The following is a 17,363-nucleotide window of genomic DNA, read 5'->3' as shown; positions in this document are numbered from 1 at the left end:
ATCTGTATTTTTTGAATTATTTTGGTTTTATTTATGTTGGTGAAATGACAGCAAGTAACCCTAACCCTCTCTCAATCTTCTCCCTTAAACATATGCACACATACATTGACAAACGAGAATAAAAAGTCTGACACAACGTTTAATTAAATGTTTATATATTAAACAGTATATATATTACATTGCAAATCTAAGTGCTGCGGTTGTGGTCATACTTGTACTGTATATCTGCCTGTACACGCTGGAGGCAACAAATCAGTAGGCTAACCCATCTACTCAGCCAGTCAGAAACTGGTGCCTCTCAGTAAGTACTAGTGACATCACTGAGGCTACTAATCTCATAATGGCTCAGTCACAAAAATGGCTGCCTCCAGGGTGTAGGTGACCAGCACTCTTTAAAACAGTGTTACTCAACTCCAGTCCTCAAGCTCCACTAACAAGCCAGGATATAAAGCTATCCATGTTTGAGCAGAGGTGATTTAGTGCTTTAGCTTGATTCAACCACCTGTGCTCAAGTATACTTACAACCTAGACTGTTAGGGAATACTGGAATTGGAGGCACTGCTTCAAACCCATAATTGAAATTTAAGATGCATTAACATACAATCATACTTGAGGGCTTAATCAGTGTGAAATCAGTAGCATGGGACCGGGTATATGCAAGCCATGTGAGTATCACCATCTCTCCAGAACGTAATTGCTGTAGAACACCACAATAGTGCAAGTATTTTGGAGCAGGGAGCTTGGTGGTATATACCTAGAGCCCTGTGCTAGAGAACTGGTACATCGTGCAGCAATTGGTCCTTTCCAATTAGATCAACCTGTCACCACAAGCAGAGAATGACCAAATAGTGCTCACACAGGCCTTGCTCACTGACCAAAGGACGGCAATGCACTGCATTGCATTACAACATGTGATTTATATTTAACAAATTCTGCATACAAAAGAAACTTAGCACAGATATAGAAAAATCATACATTTTTATCCAAAACAAATGTCATTATGAGATAAAAGTGCAACTTTAAAAACTGAATATATTACTGAAATAAAGTGAAAAGTAAATGAAACTGCTCTTTGATACAATGTGTTTCAGCTTAATTCAAGGAGATAAAAGGCAGCAGTATACATGATAAAACTTTTGATAACACAATGTAATTTTGACAGTAGTAAAAGAAAATGGCTTTTTTGCTTATGGAATTATCAAAGACTTTGGAATGAGGATTTTACAAAAAAAAGGAGAGATCAGAAGACATCTAACTGAAGTCTCTGTTAGGGAAGAAGATAGGAGCTACCAAGGTCCAGGTATAGAGCAGCAGACACACCCAGCTAGAACTGATCTTGAACCAGACTGCTGGCCACTTGCTTGTTATGGTCTTGAAGTCTGCATCCGGGCTGTAGTTACAAAGAAATTAAGTTATTGATAAAAACTGACCTTAGTGTGATACTATTTGTTGCTGTATAGTTTGGTGGAAAAAAAAAAAAAAAAAAATCTGATTGTTTTGCTGTTATAATATATGATATTATGACGTTTAAGCAGGCAGCTGACCCGGAATACAATGCTCTCTTCCTACAAACTGCAATTATTTGGCTATTCTAGTTACCCTTGCCAGAGTGTGTAGACAATTTGAAATAATTCACTCCCCTGCCGTCAAGGATCTCTTTTCATTCTTACAAGCTAACAGCACATTAGACTTAGTTTGACATCAATACAAAAAAAAGGATAAATAAAGTACAGTTAATGTTTGCTAAAACCTAGTGTTCTAATCACCTAAACAGTGATCAATTAGTTCTGGGCATGCACTGTAAAAGCAGGCTCCACCCATGTGGTGACATCATTCCATTTTCAGAAAGTGAATACACATTTCGATAACTATAATGTCTCAAGCAACTTGTTGGACTTTGAATTTCACTCGCCCGTTTCCACCATTATAGAGCACCTGTTCACTACACCCAGTGAAGGTCTGCACTAATTGTCAATGACAGTTCAGTCTATCAATTATTTCGGCACTAGTGATACCACTGAGGCACAAGTTTTTGCCTCAGTGAGATCACTGGTTCCTAGTGCATTCATAGGCTGTATTCTCATGAATAATTCTTAGGCAACAGGTGAACTGTACTTATCCCTATTCTTGCTTCAAAAAACCTGTTTACATAATACAATAGAAAGGTCTCACCTGTACCAGTTGGTGAGTGTCATCATTACATAGAGAGAAGCAAGGCAAAGCAGCAGGTGGAAGAAAGAATAGTTGTACTGGACACCATCCTTCTCATTATCCACCACACGCCGCACCTCGTCGTCATTGACCTCTGCACTGCTCCCTGTGGTGTCATCCAACATGACGGTGTCGTGGCCAGATAAGGTAAGCTTGTTTACTTGGCTATTGGCAGAGTTACGAATACTGCAAGGGGCAGAAAAGAAAAAAGTGCACTGTTAAGATTATGTATGCATATAAAGAACTCCTAATTAAGACAACTTGAGTAAGAGGTGAATTAAAAGGACTATATACTACAATAGAAGCTTAACAAAAAATAACTAGATGTGCTTAGATATTCTTCAAAACTAAACAATATTTACCCAGCAATTGACATGACAACATTAAGAAAAGCATATCCATCTTTAAAGCTGGATATAAAAACATCAATTGCACCCTGGTCCTACTGCTGGTTGATGCTCCAAGCTAGGAATTGTAGTTCAGCCCATGGTCACTACCTTAACATAGCATCAATCAGTGTAGCTTTTACACTTTTAAATAAAATAGGTGAATTTTCAACAGGTCATGACAGTCAGATGAAATCCCAATTCTCACCAGGAATACAAGAGACATGCTAGAAACAAGAAGAAACCACAGATGTTCTGAGCATCCCACCACTGCACAGACTTAGTCAGCTCAGGTGTGACAATATCTGTTATTGTTTCATTGGCAGGACTAATCGGTGAAGATGAGATTGTTTTCAGTATGCTCATTAAGCTTGGGCTACAAATGATGTCTGAAAAGAAAGAAAAAAACATTAGGAAAGATTATTCTACAAGTAACAGTAACAGGATAAAAAGCTCTTGTTCAGGATCCATTGTTTAAATCATGCTGCAAATCAGATTTAGGCAACCTGTGGTTCTGATTGTTGTGGAACTGGTAATGTGTATTATTGTACTTGTCAAAGTATTTGTGTGCTGGGATTTATGAAATAGGTACTGTCATGAACATAGGGAACTTTAGTTATTTATAAGGGATGAGTCATAACTGCAGTGTAAATATATATCAAATGAATCCATTGATAAGTTCAGCTACTAAAGTGTAAAATGTGAAGACAGAAAGTCTGATGTAAATGTATTTGATGGTTTTGTACATTCCAGTTTGAGAAGATAGGAGTGGCAGCATCAAAGAGCTCTTGCCGTGAGATATATCCTGACACAAGTTCGTTTTTGGACTCCTGAATAGACTTAGTGGGGCCGGTCACAGCTGGACATCCTTGCAGCCCAAGGCAGCATTTTGAAGGCCTATACAGGTATATAGAATATCAGCTTCAAAAAGGAATATGTCTTCATAATTCATATTTTGGGGAATCCAGATGCCACTCCATACTGAGGAGCAGAAATCACACCAGGGTTGTGAATGACCGGTATGGGTGGTATCCAGGAACAGCTAAAATCACATATCTTTGGAAAAGGTATGTCACATTGTCAAAATTTCATTATGTTTGGTATGAAAGTCATAGGGGATTTATTAATATTAAAATTGGATCTGTGTGACGCTCCACAGAAAAGTTAGGTCACATAGTAGAATTGGTTAGTAAATCAGGCAACATGCAGATGGTGATTGAAAAAAGTGTCACAGGCCACAACCCCCTGGGGTAGAAAGAGGTGTGGAAGGGTCTTTAAAAGGCTGAGACCAAGTATAGCAGATTGTCAGATTTTTTGGGGAAATCAATTCACATTGATAAGCTGTCCATCTTTCTAGCCAATTTCCCATGGCACAGATTATGCAACTCAAGTAAGTGCTATTCTGAATGTAACCCCTTTTATTTTAAACTGTTTGCTTGTTATGTCATTATTTTATTAGTTTATTCATTATTTTTTATATCTGTATGCCCTTTACTTTTGTATATTAAATCTATAATTTAATATGGTGCATCCTTGATACTCTTAACAAATCCATTAGCCTGTTAACAAGAAAATAGCTCAACCAAGTTAATCCTTTGAATGCCAGTGTGTGATTTGTTGATACATTTGATTAACAAGCTGTGTGTGCTTGCATTTACATTTGTGTAACAGTCTGGAGGTGTGACGAGTTAACCCTTTGCTTGCTGGTGTGGGTCTTGCTAGTCTGTGAGCAGCTAGAAGCCTTGTGTGCCAGTGTGGGACAGTATATTGGGGTCCTATTGCCCGTATTCAATAGGTGGTGGCAAACCTGAAGGTGTAAGCGCTGTTTGGGGCGATTTCAGTAGGTCTATAACCTGTGTGATGGGTAAAGAGAGACTGTGGGCTGGAATAGTGTGACCTCATACAGCAAATCACCCCAAAGTCATGGCAGCTGGGAGCGTGTTCGTGACAGGTACAATATGATATGGGTTGCTGGTCTCATAGGTGATAGGCTGTTAGTTTTACACATTTGACCTGCAGCTGTCTGTGTACTTTCAAATGTTAAATTGTAGAAGCCTTCACATAGAAATTGTGGAAACTTACAGATGATCTTTTATACATAGAGATGTATGTACTGTAGATAGTGTGTTTATAGTTGTAGCTATGGTAAGAACTCAGTGTGAATCATTGTGTGCTGTTCATTCCTGGAACACTTACCAGGCTCATTGGACATAGCGGACCATGTCAGGTATACTGTATATAGAGTAATCACAGAAGACTGAAGGAGCCCGGACTGTGGTTTATGTTCCTGCAAAATGCAAACAGATAATGTTAAGCTTTATTATTTTAAAGATGTTTCAAATTCTGTTATCGGTGGCTGCTAAAGGTTCATAAGTCAAGCAGATTTATTAAATAGGTTCTGACTCATCCTAAACGATCCACTTGCACTATGTATTTCACCTGTGAGGAGGTCTTGAAAACATATACTAAGCAGTCCGAGGACAGTGACTACAATTTATTTTTCTACAGTTTTCATATATATTGTAATTTATAGCAACACTTTTCTCCCATGAACCACTAAATACACATAATATGAAAAGTAATTTAGGTGCTAATTGATGGAAATATAATTTCTAAATAATGCTTCAGCAGTCTGCTGCTTTCAATAAAACAGGGTACTGATCCCTGTGTAGGTTTCAATTAATTACACCTACCTTGTGATATTGAAGATATTTGGAACATACAGTGGGTATTTCATTGAATTAATTCACACCCAAACTCATAATGAGAATAAGCTGCAAGATGTGCATAGTGCAAATTGATGGGGGGGGGGTTATACATTTTATAATTAGATTGTAAACTTTTCAGGATTGGGAGTGCTTTGTTGTACATGAATGTCTGAACTTGCTGATGCTTTTATTCAGTTTATTGCATATGTTGTAAGGCCTTTCAAAATATTCAGTGTTCTTGTTGGGGAGGGGGGTGGGGGTCTCATTCCCTAGCTACTAGAGGGCTCAAGGGAGCATGAAGCATGGGTGCTTTATGCAAATATCCTGCCCGCATATTGGGTTACACGCTCTCAGGTGGCTTCCTTCATACAATTCCTCTACCTAGTAAGTACTCAAAAATTCAAGAGAGCTGTAACATATGGATTAAGCCCTCCAGGATAACAGCATATAGCGAGTCACGGAATTTGCATACAGTAGGCAATGTTTTCCAAGGTCAAGTTGGCACAGCTTCTCTAACTTTCATGCAAAATGCCATTTAGAAGCTACCTACATGTCTGTGTCATTCCACAGACTGATATTGTTAAACGTCATCTAGATGGGATTATTGCACTTTTCTAGAGCAGGGGTCTGGGGACCTCATTAGTTGCCTAGTACATTGAGGCGGTCAGCAACCGCTTTGGTCAGTTACAGATACTGCAGGTTGTAGAAACTATATTCAAAACTACTGATTCAGTCTGTCTTAGAGAATTGTTACTTAGCGAGATCAGTTAGGGACTTGGCTATAGCACTAAAGTCCGGGACAAAACATCTATAGTACCCTGCAGTTCCTAAGAGGGCCAGTACTTGACTATGGATTGCCTCTGCCTTTGCTACACAATGCCCCAGGTACTGTACCTCTGACATCCCCATTTGGCACCTGTCTGCACGGCTGGTCAGACCTGCCCTCTGAATTTTCGCCAACACCTACTTACATATTTAAGATGGTCCTCCCAGATCTTACTAAAAATGGCAATGTCAACCAAGTAAGCCTGAGGAAAGCCTTCACACCTTCCAGCAGGTAATAAACCATATGCTGGCAGCTGGCTGGCACGTTTTTTAACCCAAACAGCATGGACTCAAACTCGAACAGGTCAAGTGGAGTGATGAGCGCCGACCATTCTTGAGCTTCTGGGGTCAGTGGTATCTGCCAATATCCCTTGCTCAAGCAAATGTGGAAATTTGCTCCAGCTAACTCGCCTAACAGAGCGTCAATGGGGGGCAAGGGATAGACATCAGACAAACACCATTCAATCAGCGGTAATCTACACAAAACCACGTTGTCTTGTCCTTCTTGGGAATAATACAAAGGACGACGACCATGAACTGCGCTAATGGCTGGAACACAACTAGCTCAAGCATTTTCTGTATCGCCCAGCCTCCTTGTCCTCTGGTGAGACCTGATAAGTGGATTGCCTAATTGGCCTATGCTCACCAAGGAAGTCCTTCCAGGCTTTCTACTAAACTGATTAGTAAAGGGCCGCAGACCTGCCTCTAGCTGTTCGCTCTTGCATGATCTCAACTGCTCATCCCAGGCCACTTCCTCTATGCCACCCTCACTTCTGGCATGAGCGAGGTGGTCAGGTAGTGGAGCACTTCTTGGTTCCTCAGTCGAAAACAGCAAACTGAAACTATTGACTCCAAATGCTTGTTGTATGCCTTCAACGTAGGTCCGCTGCCGTCTACCATCACTATCGAACAACACCATGTAGGTGATGTCACTTAGGCGTTTTGAGACCATGTAAGGTCCAGCCCAGACAGCATGGAGCTTGTTCTGCTGCATGGGCACCGGAACAACTACCTTCCGCCCAACCTCAAAAACTCTTCCACTAGGTTAGCTGGCATGAGCCCCATGAGAATCCCTGAGCTTGAACATATACTCCACCACAGAGACATCCTGAGTGCTAGCTCCCCTTCTCAACACTTCCCCTAAACAGATCCAGGTGTCCATGTATTCTGTGGCCATATATCAAGTCAAAAAGTGAGAAACAGACTCCTGCAGCACCTCTCGATAAGCAAACAGGAAGTGTGGCAGGTAGGGTGCCCAGTCTCCGCCCTCTCCGAAGTTACAAATGGCCAAAGTATCTGCATCGACATCCCGCTGAACCACTCACACAGTCCGTTCATCTGGGGATGGTAGGGGCTGGTACGAAGTTGCAGCACTCCGCACTTTGCCCATAGACACTGGACCAGTTCAGTCATGAAATGTGTACTTTGATGGGTTAGGATCTCATTAAGGAACCCTACTCTACTTAGTATTCCTAGCAGCGTGTCTGCTACCTTTTGTGATGGTGGACAGAGCCACAGATTCTGGATACCAGGTAGCGTAATCCAGTAAGGATGTACCTCTTCCCTAATCAACTACGCACAAATAGAGGACCTGTAATGTCCATAGCTACTCTCTGGAAAAGGTTTCTCAATTATTGGCAAGGACCTGAGGGGAGCACAAGCACTGGTGCACCCAATCTCTGACAGACATCACAAGACTTACATTAGGCTCGGACATCCTGCGACATTCCAGGACAGAAAAATTTCTGTCAGGTGCTTCAGTGTTCGGTCTCTTCCCTGGTGCCCAGCCATAGATATTTCATGGGCAACTGACATCAGTTGCATGTGAAAGCTCCATGTAGAGCACCAATTGAAATTGTTCCAGTCAGTCCTATCCCCTTCTACCTTCTTGGCTACCTGGTACAGCCACCCATTTGTCCAGGTCACACTCGCCCACCTCTATCCCTGGAAAACTGCTACCAATCTGCCACCTCATGCCTTCCAAGGAGGGATCAGAAAGCGGAGCTTCCCTACACTCCTTCCTGCAGGTGCTGCCACATGGTTTTTAGGTGGTGGTTTGGCCATACAAGTGACTCTCCACTGAATCACTTTTCTCTACGCCCTGCTTATCTGGACTGGCTTATGTGGGAACAGTCTCATTGAGCTTTCCTTTTTTTAGTCAGGCAGGCATGCAAGCAAGCCAGGCTGCAGGACTCTGATTAGGGCTACAATATTGGAGTGCTTGGGTTGTGGGGCAGTCCATGTTCAGGTGGGTGGTTTTCCTGCAGCCATAACACTTTCTCCAGACGTGGCTCCGGTGGTCTCAGAAAACTTTCAGGGACAGGGCAGAGTGGGGGCACTTCTTCCAGTGTGGCCAAATGCCACATACTAATCTGCCAACTGAGCCACTGCTGGGCTACGGATCAATACCCATTCCTACATGCAACAGAGCTCTTTTTATACAGTTTAAAGCACATAGCCTGGCAAGAGGTAATCCAGCTTCTTGCTCCTTTATCCAATCCCACCAAAAAGTACTTTCAAGGACCCTGCCTTGGGCTAGGCCCAAAAACAGTACCAGACCAGACTCCAGGGCAGCAGGCCCCAGCCTGCTGCTGCTAGAGCTCTTTGAGCTCCAGTACGGGACTTCGCTTGCTGGATTTCAGCCTCCTGATTTCAAATGAATCCGAAAGGCTTCTCAGAAAGACCCTCCGACAGGCACTGCATACTGGCGCCTCTCACCCAAGGCAATGAACAGTACGTAATAAAAGACCTAGGAAAAGTAGTAACTAAGAGTAATGGAAGTAAAAGCAGAGATCATCATAAATGTATAAAGCATTTTTAAAAAAAAACACTGATGAAGTATTCAACTTATAGCTTGTCTGCAATATTGCATTATCCAAGTTTAACTGTAATGTCAGATATGTGTTATGTACATGTCTAAAGTTATTGTCTGAGTAAAAGATATTATAAATTTGCTTTGCAATTGAGATATAACAAATGTATATACAGCAGAGTACAGTCTTGATACAGCGACTCTAGTGTGGTTATTCTGTGTGCTATGATATTTAAGTGGTAATGGATTGAACTGGTTGCACGTAGCACAAAGAAAAATGTGAAAAGGATGCGAAGAAGCAACAAGGAACAGTATAGAAGCGAATGTAGAATAACATATGTAATATGCTCCTTATTTCCATCAATTTTGAACACCTGTAGTCCATAAATATCACTCATGTGGTATGTACCTGCACTTTAGGGAGAATTGAGATGACTGATACGATCACACAGAGGATCAGGTTAATACTGATGAAGTATTTGTTCACTGTACAGCCATCAGGTATGGTGTAGTATACGTAGAAAAGGACAATGCTGATTATTGACACAATGTACAGCAGGCCGGTGGCAGACATTAATGCTAGAGGACACAAAACAAAAATGAATAAAATACAAGGTTGAATATTTCATTATATCAATTCAAATAGATAGCATCTGAAGGGAAATAAAAAGGCAAAATTAATGGGGTTGAAAAAGTTGCCTCATATATTAGTTCTGCTGGGAGGGTATGCCTGAAGTGGTTATTCTGCATGTTTAAGGCCACCAATTACACATAGGATAACATTCCAGCCACTGCTAAATTACAACTCAGAGTTTTGTGCAACCAGAAGCACAGGCAAAAGTTCCTGGTTTAAGGAGTTTTCAATTTAATTTTAAAAAATAAAATAAAAAGAAATTGCTGTAATTGTGGAAATAGCCGTGTATATTTTTACATATTTGTAGGATGAATTATCTGTAATAGTGTACTCCAAGTCCCTTTTTGATTTTTTTTCTCTCCTTTAAAATGTAATCTCTTGGGCAGAAAGAAACATTATTCAATTAGGCCATTAGCTATTCCTTACTTGTGAGTAGAAATGGTGTACGATATTAGTGTGCAAGATGGAAACCTCTAGATAATGGATTCTGCAGACTACTAAAGACTTTCTGAATGAGATGTCTCTTCTCCAGTATCTAACAAATGAAAATCTACACTTTGCACATGATTCTATTTAAATGTGAACACAATCTTAAACAAATAATAGCAATAAAACAATCCTTACCTGCATACCAACATTTTGAGTTCCCTTCCTCCATACGCTCAACCCATGACTCATTCCATGAATGAGCAAAGTCAACAAGCAGGGACAGTTGGATGATGATGAAGGAAATAGCTCCTCCTATTCCAAAGTAGAACCAAACTAAGGTGGGGAGAAAAGCATTGTATTTGTTATTATTACTTAGACATGAAAAAATAATAATTAATACTATTTCTAAACTACTTTTAAATGGATTAACAAGTGTGACTGTAGAATTTAGCTTGCAACAGCTTATTTTTGTCTCTACTAATCACTTTATTTACCCTCTTGTCAATCTTATTTGTTTGCGATTCCCCCCTCATAATAGATCATAACATACTACCAGCAAAACTGGCCTAGTGGTATGGCAGGTCAAATAAGATTTAGCCTGGAGGTCTGAAAATATGACAGAAAGCAGCTAAAAGGGAGGCAGTAACAAAGCCCTATGTTTTCTGGCAAGCCTCTTATCGCTCCGCACAGGCTAGGTCTATTATCTACATTCCTCCTATACAAGGCGCCACAATTAAGCACATTTTTTAGGTTAGAAAGGCATTTAACTTGCATGTACTGTGATTTCCATTTTGTTATGTATGTCATTAATCTAATGTTTTATCAACAGCTTCACTACATTAGAAGTGACTTTCTGTTACTTTCTATTTAAAACACAAGAGAATAAATAATATCTTGTATGTGATTGTTGTCAGGAAAAAAATAATTTCGGCATATCGGAAAACCAGGATCACAAGTATAAAGAGACTGATGGGATGCAAATGGGTCGAAAGCATTAATAGAAAATCATGGTCATGCCTTTAATATCTACATGTATCATAGTGTGAAGGAAGATTAAGTCTCTTGTATATTTACCTCTTGTGAAAGGTCCTTCTGGAATGTAGAAAGCTCCCACCATTATGCCAACAATAGCCAATACTTTAAAGAACCAGAATCTAGAAGGAAATCAAGTCATTTTAGCGTTCATTAAATCTCAGTTGTAGCTGTATGTAAGTAAATACACATACATAAAGGAATACTAAACTTAACATTTCATATTTTGTATAAAGAATACAAAAAAAAGAAAGTTTCTTATTACTTATGGCCAGTGAAAGGATCGAACTCTATTCTTTAGGTTCAGAATCTCACACATATTTTGGACAACCGCCCGTACTGAATCATAAAACCCATGTTGCACTACAAGAACCTGGAGTGACGCTAAAGGAACAGTGTTTCTGATTCAGCCTGCTGCCTAAGGCTGGATCATATGTAACATATATATTGCAGACAGCTTTTTATTTACCCATTGTGCACAGCAGCCCGGGGATCTTTGCTTGTCTTGACTCCTAACATAAGCAAGGAAAAGACCAGGAAAAATGTAGTCATGGCAAAGGCAACGCGATAGACTGCTTTGTATCCAACCAGCATATTACAGTCCACATAGCCATTTACATGAGGAATCCCTGTGCCAAATCCTCCTTCACAGAACCCTGGAATCTGCAGGGCACAAGGCAACAGGTAAGACATGAGACAACATAAGACCAGAATAGAACAGTTAACACAAACATATTTATATAAAAATAGAAGGAGAGATGCCTTAAATATAGTTAGACTTCAGAGTACTGTGTTCAGTTCTGGTAACAAACTTCAATAGGTTATTTTAAAAACAAATAATAGAGAATATCCAAACAACTACACACATCATGCAGGGCCTTACAGTGAATCAGTCAACTACACATTAAACAGCTATCTGAACTCCTAACTAAACATAGGGTGGAGTATCCAGCGCTATTAGTGTTACTCTCTCAGAATAGTATAAAATCAATAGAATATATTTTGTATAAAGATTAGCGCTAGTAAGTGTGATCACAATTGGTGACATCACATCTGGTGAAGAGGGATATCACTTACTATATTAAAGCAGTATCAATTATGGTGGACACAATAAAAGACTGCCATGACAATAGAGGTCTAGTTAATGGATTTCCAGAAGAGAACACTGATCTGGGAAAGAGCACATCATTATTGGAGTGAAGAATTCTCATGTTTATTTGTTTATGTATTTATCATATTCCATCAGTTTAACATAAGTGGCTTTTGTAAACAAATGTTTGGTAAACCATATCATATGTTTTCTGGGGGGAGGGGGGGCTATATTTAACAAACACTATTTGAGGAAACAACATCTGGAAGAAGGACATACACTTCAGAAAAAGTATTCTATTGATTTTTATACTATTCTGTGAGTAACAGGAACAGCGGTGGATACTCAACCGTTTGTGTGTACACATTGTGTTTTCAGAATTTGTGTGCGGTTCTTATTGAGTAAGAAGCAGCAATTAGTTAGTGCGCTGGATATTGCCTATCACTTGATATTATTTCATGACTAAACATGTTACATTTACTGTATGTTGCTGTAAAGTTTGTTTTACATGTCGGTATGAAATTAGCCATCTTTTGGGCAGCTATAAATGTTCATAACTATTAATTAAGACAGTGTATTGCAAGGAACACGCTCAATGTACTCCTAAGAAACATCATGTGATGTCATGAAGCTTCCAGCTTTTAATATTAAGAGGATACAATGCAAAGTTAACTTTTATAGCCAGCGCCAGTAGCTTACTTCATTTCTAGCCCAGTAATGACTATGAATGCTAACAGGCAGAAGTCCCCAGTAACTGTAACTTGCAGGGTCCTGCTTAAATGATTGAATGGCTTACAGACGAGGGACTATTGAAGTAGATGGATAAAAACCTACATATGTATAAAGGTAATACTCTTTAAAAGGGTTGTGCACTTTGGACAAGCCCTTACTTATCAACCCTCCCACGTCTAGCAAGTAAGGTGGGGATCCCCTTACCTTTGTCTCAGCGGATTTAGAGATTAAAGAGTACTCGGTCCATTCCTAGCACTTCACAAAGATTTATGCTGGCTTATCCATAGAGCTCTACTAATACCCTATGTATGGCTTGCAGTGTGCTAGGAAATTATAATAGGCAACATGGGGGTTTGCATAGGAGGAATATATCTGCTATATGTCAGATTCAGAATTGATTACGAAGTGTACAACCAAATTAAGGGGAAAAATAGGAACATGAACTGAGAATCCAGTTAGCAAATATTTCTAAGAACATTTAACCTCATAAAAGTTATGTGTTTGTTTTGTAATGCTAGTAAAAGCATGTACATGGGTATGGTGATGAGACTTATTGGTTTGAATGAACCCATACCCACTTGCGCAGGTGTTTAAGAACAGTGAATGTACGGCAGTGTCTTTTGGATGTTGCCTGCTCAATGTTCTCACATTCTTTGCAAGTGAACGCAAGGAGGTCAATGGCTTGTCACTCCTTCCATCCACTTGTTACTACCACATGTCAAAACACAACCTTGTCTGACATGCAGGGTTGGGGGCGCGGGGGGATTTGGTTTTTATCGGTAACCAGCATAAAGGTTAGTTTACAGGTGAAAAAAATTACATAATATATTCAGAATCTTGAACTTCCATAATTGGCAGTTGTTACATTCTAATCATATTGCTATACTCAAGGTAATACTGGAAAAAGAGGACAGTGAACAATATACTACTATAACAATATATAAAACTATATATAAATATTTGATGTCATACAAATAAGTGAATCCAGCATTAGATATACATACCAGAAACTCTAGGCTTACTTTATCAAAGCACTCCTAAAACTGTTCTCGTGTAGCTGCAAAATACAACTTACTTTATTCAACTGAGAAGACATTCCCGGGAAAAGCATTATACAGGACAGCACAGACCCAAGCAGCATGAGGAATGCATAGATCAGACGGGTCACCATGGAATTACTGGAGCTTGGACAGCAACGGCATAAGATACATGATGCACTACTGCACAGACATGGAATCTGAGAGAAAAAATAGTTATATATTACGAGTGTGTTTTGATAGGTCACAAGTGGGTGGAGCACATTACATTTCTGCATAATATAGGCAGATAATCAAACTGCCAGAGCGGTTTCAGTGATCTTAGCTGCCAGTGACTTGATAGGATGCAAGGACAACAATATTAGTTTCCATAGGATATGTAGTTAATAATCTTTTGCTTATTTCTATCAGCACCTCAGAGGTGTGAGCAAAAAATGAGCCATTATTTATTACTATAATATGCACTAAAACATAACTCACCTCGTGGCTAACTGAATGGCTCCATACCAATGCAAAACATTAAATGATACACTCAGTACATGACAGAGTATTTAATCACTGCTCCTGATGAACTCCTGCACTACACTCACTGGGTTATCAATTAATAAATACAAATAATTGCGGGCAATTAACATTTTCATCATCATCACCACTTATTTATATAGCGCCACTGATTCCGCTGTACAGAGAACTCACATCAATCCCATTGGAGCTTACAGTCTAAATTCCCTAATACACACACACAGACAGACAGACAGACTAGGGTCAATTTGTTAGCAGCCAATTAACCTACCAGTATGTTTTTGGAGTGTGGGAGGAAACCCACGCAAACACGGGAAGAACATACAAACTCCTCACAGATAAGGCCATGGTCGGGAATTGAATTCATGACCCCAGTGCTGTAAGGCAGAAGTGCTAACCACTTAGCCACCGTGCTGCCCAATTTTCTATAAAAACAGGTAAAATTTGTAACGGTTATAAAGAGAATGGACAGCATCTGCACGTGGTCAGTATTGTTCCTGTGATGGCAAAATAATAACCACAGATATTAAATAGACGTGATCCCTCTGCTCTGGAAGATAATTATGGAGGCAAATATAACTCATCTCTTACTAATGTAGATGAGAACATTTGTGGGGATCAGAAAGAATGTAATATTATTAAAACAATCACACAATTGTATTATAATCTCATAAAAAGGGACATATTTCTGCACAACATATCAAATAAAATAAACAAGTCAAACAAATTAAAATGAGCAGACAGGGTGTAGAATTCCAGATGTCTGTAATTTCTCATGAGATAAGCACCTAGTTTCACATTGAGCAGCTCTGTGTGATACATGTGCTGAATAAATACTGGATAATAAGTTCAGATAAATAAAACAATATTATCAGCATATTTCCTCTTTTCCGAGAAGTGACGGGAAACACATATGCCAGCATAGTAACAATTCTACCCTACACAACAGACTACTGTTACAACTTCAATAATCTTAAATTCCAAGGCTATGGGCAGATAGGATGAAGAATACAAGGATTTGTGATCACAATGAATAGCCGAGACCTCCAGCAATCCAAAATAACAAGATGGTGTTTAGCTGACTGTGATGATGACAAGTGTACACAGTTACTTTCCTGGGAAAGAGCATTCAACTGTTTCACCGCCACAATGATTTTGTTTTAATTGACGCCCCCTTCTCATAATAGAGAGCAGGGTTGACAAAGATCCACCCAACCCTCCAGTCAGGAAACAGGACTCAATACGACAAAGTATCCCCTCCACAATGGAAAAGGGCTAACAGATCAACCCCCTTTATCTACCTGACAGGAAACAGGGCAGAGAGAAATCCCCACCACCACAGAACTGACAGATAAACCACCACCCCCAGGACAGGGAACAGGGATGACTCTAGATTGTACGCTCCCTCCCACTTACCCTTTCTGACAGAGAACAGGGCTGACAGATCACCAACCTCACTTACCTCCCTGACAGGGAACCGGAACTGGACTGACAAATCACCCCCCACCACCACTTACTTCCCTGACAGGGAACAAGGCTGACAGATCACCTCCACCACGACTTACTAACGTGACAGGGCACCAGGCTGACAGATCACCCCCACCACCACTTACTAACCTGACAGGGAACCAGAACCGGGCTGACAGATCACCCCCCACCACCACTTACTAACGTGACAGGGCACCAGAACAGGGCTGACAGATCACCCCCCACTACCACTTACTAACCTGACAGGGAACCAGAACAGGGCTGACAGATCACCCCCACCACCACTTACTTCCCTGACAGGGAACAAGGCTGACAGATCACCCCCACCACCACTTACTAACGTGACAGGGCACCAGAACAGGGCTGACAGATCAGCCCCCACCACCACTTACTACCCTGACAGGGAGCAGGGCTGACAGATCAGCCCCCATCACCACTTACTACCCTGACAGGGAACCGGGCTGACAGACCTACCCTAGCAAGAACATGACAAATATTCTCTGACAAGCAATGACTGTCAGATAATTGATGATGGACATTCACACACCACATCATTCTTACCCAGCTGGCGACCGAACACAGTCCCAACACGCCACCCATGGTACAATCCGCTCCCCGGACAACAGACGGACCCTTGTTTACTGGCACACAAGAAACAACGTCTACAGCTCTGTCCTTCCTGTCTACTCCCTGCGTGCTGACGTCACTGTCTCTGCAACTATGCCCACTATCTCCAGGAAGAAACACCGGCGCATGCGTACTGCGTAGTTAATAGTTTCGCTTGTATTCTTGAAGTGTATGCAGACAAGTCAGTTCATTGAGCTATGTACTGTGTACTCCCATTGGTTCCCTTTCCGTTTGCGTTTCTTGCTCTGTCGTTTTTGTAAGGAAATGTGCTAAGTAGCACAACTACTGTTTTTCACAGCTAAGTTTAATTTAATTACTCTGGGCTGAATAATTGATGACAAACACGTTAACCTCAATTACCTAATTGGAAACTTTTATGACAAATGGTTACAGTACAGTTATAACACTGAAAAACTATAGCTTTATTTAAACAAAATATATTTTTTACTTTGTTCATCATTTTAGGTAGCTCAGTAAACCTGACATTACAAACTATTCATATTATAATTTTTATAGTACACTTTGGAAGATAAAAGGTCTGCATAATCTTTGTCCAGTGCACCAGTTTTCATAAATGTGATTGTGTCAGGATGGACAGCTGGGTTTACTTTGCCACCATTTCTTTTCTTATCCCAAATGTGCCCTCTTTCCGCAGTAGGAGGGGATTACAATTACTGCCACCATTGGACTCCTTATCGGCATCTAGTACCGGGTTTCTTCTTGGTAACTAACGCTGCGAGTGTACCCCATTACTGGTGTACCTGGGCTGGTACTCCTGACCTCTTACTATAATAAGTGTTGCTGTGTATGGATTCCCCCTGGCCTATCAC

General features: G+C 40.4%; 1 protein-coding gene across 1 annotated transcript; it reads right to left on the bottom strand.

The window, feature by feature from the left end:
• Positions 1 to 138: 138 nt before the first annotated feature.
• SERINC3 (serine incorporator 3) lies at positions 139 to 16,612 on the bottom strand. The gene is made up of 10 exons (XM_075176819.1): positions 16,468 to 16,612; positions 13,935 to 14,096; positions 11,507 to 11,700; positions 11,080 to 11,159; positions 10,201 to 10,338; positions 9,352 to 9,521; positions 4,794 to 4,884; positions 2,806 to 2,986; positions 2,173 to 2,397; positions 139 to 1,390 (listed from the first exon to the last, which is right to left on the bottom strand). Exons 1-10 carry the CDS (start codon positions 16,504 to 16,506, stop codon positions 1,252 to 1,254), a joined length of 1,419 nt encoding a protein of 472 aa, XP_075032920.1. The 5' UTR covers positions 16,507 to 16,612; the 3' UTR covers positions 139 to 1,251.
• Between the last annotated feature and the right edge of the window lie 751 nt (positions 16,613 to 17,363).

Source organism: Mixophyes fleayi, chromosome 6 (genome assembly GCF_038048845.1).
Source record: "Mixophyes fleayi isolate aMixFle1 chromosome 6, aMixFle1.hap1, whole genome shotgun sequence".
NCBI lineage: Eukaryota > Metazoa > Chordata > Amphibia > Anura > Limnodynastidae > Mixophyes > Mixophyes fleayi.
The sequence above is the reverse complement of the archived record's forward strand: the minus strand, read 5'-3'. Positions and strand labels throughout refer to the sequence as shown.

Excerpts from the sequence above, each read along its gene's own strand:
- SERINC3 (XM_075176819.1), bottom strand. The coding sequence starts at position 16,506 with ATGGGTGGCGTGTTGGGACTGTGTTCGGTCGCCAGCTGG. Across the intron at positions 14,097-16,467 it reads TGTGTTCGGTCGCCAGCTGG|ATTCCATGTCTGTGCAGTAG; the intron begins GTAAGAATGATG and ends TTTTTCTCTCAG. Across the intron at positions 4,885-9,351 it reads CAATTCTCCCTAAAGTGCAG|GAACATAAACCACAGTCCGG; the intron begins GTACATACCACA and ends TGCATTTTGCAG.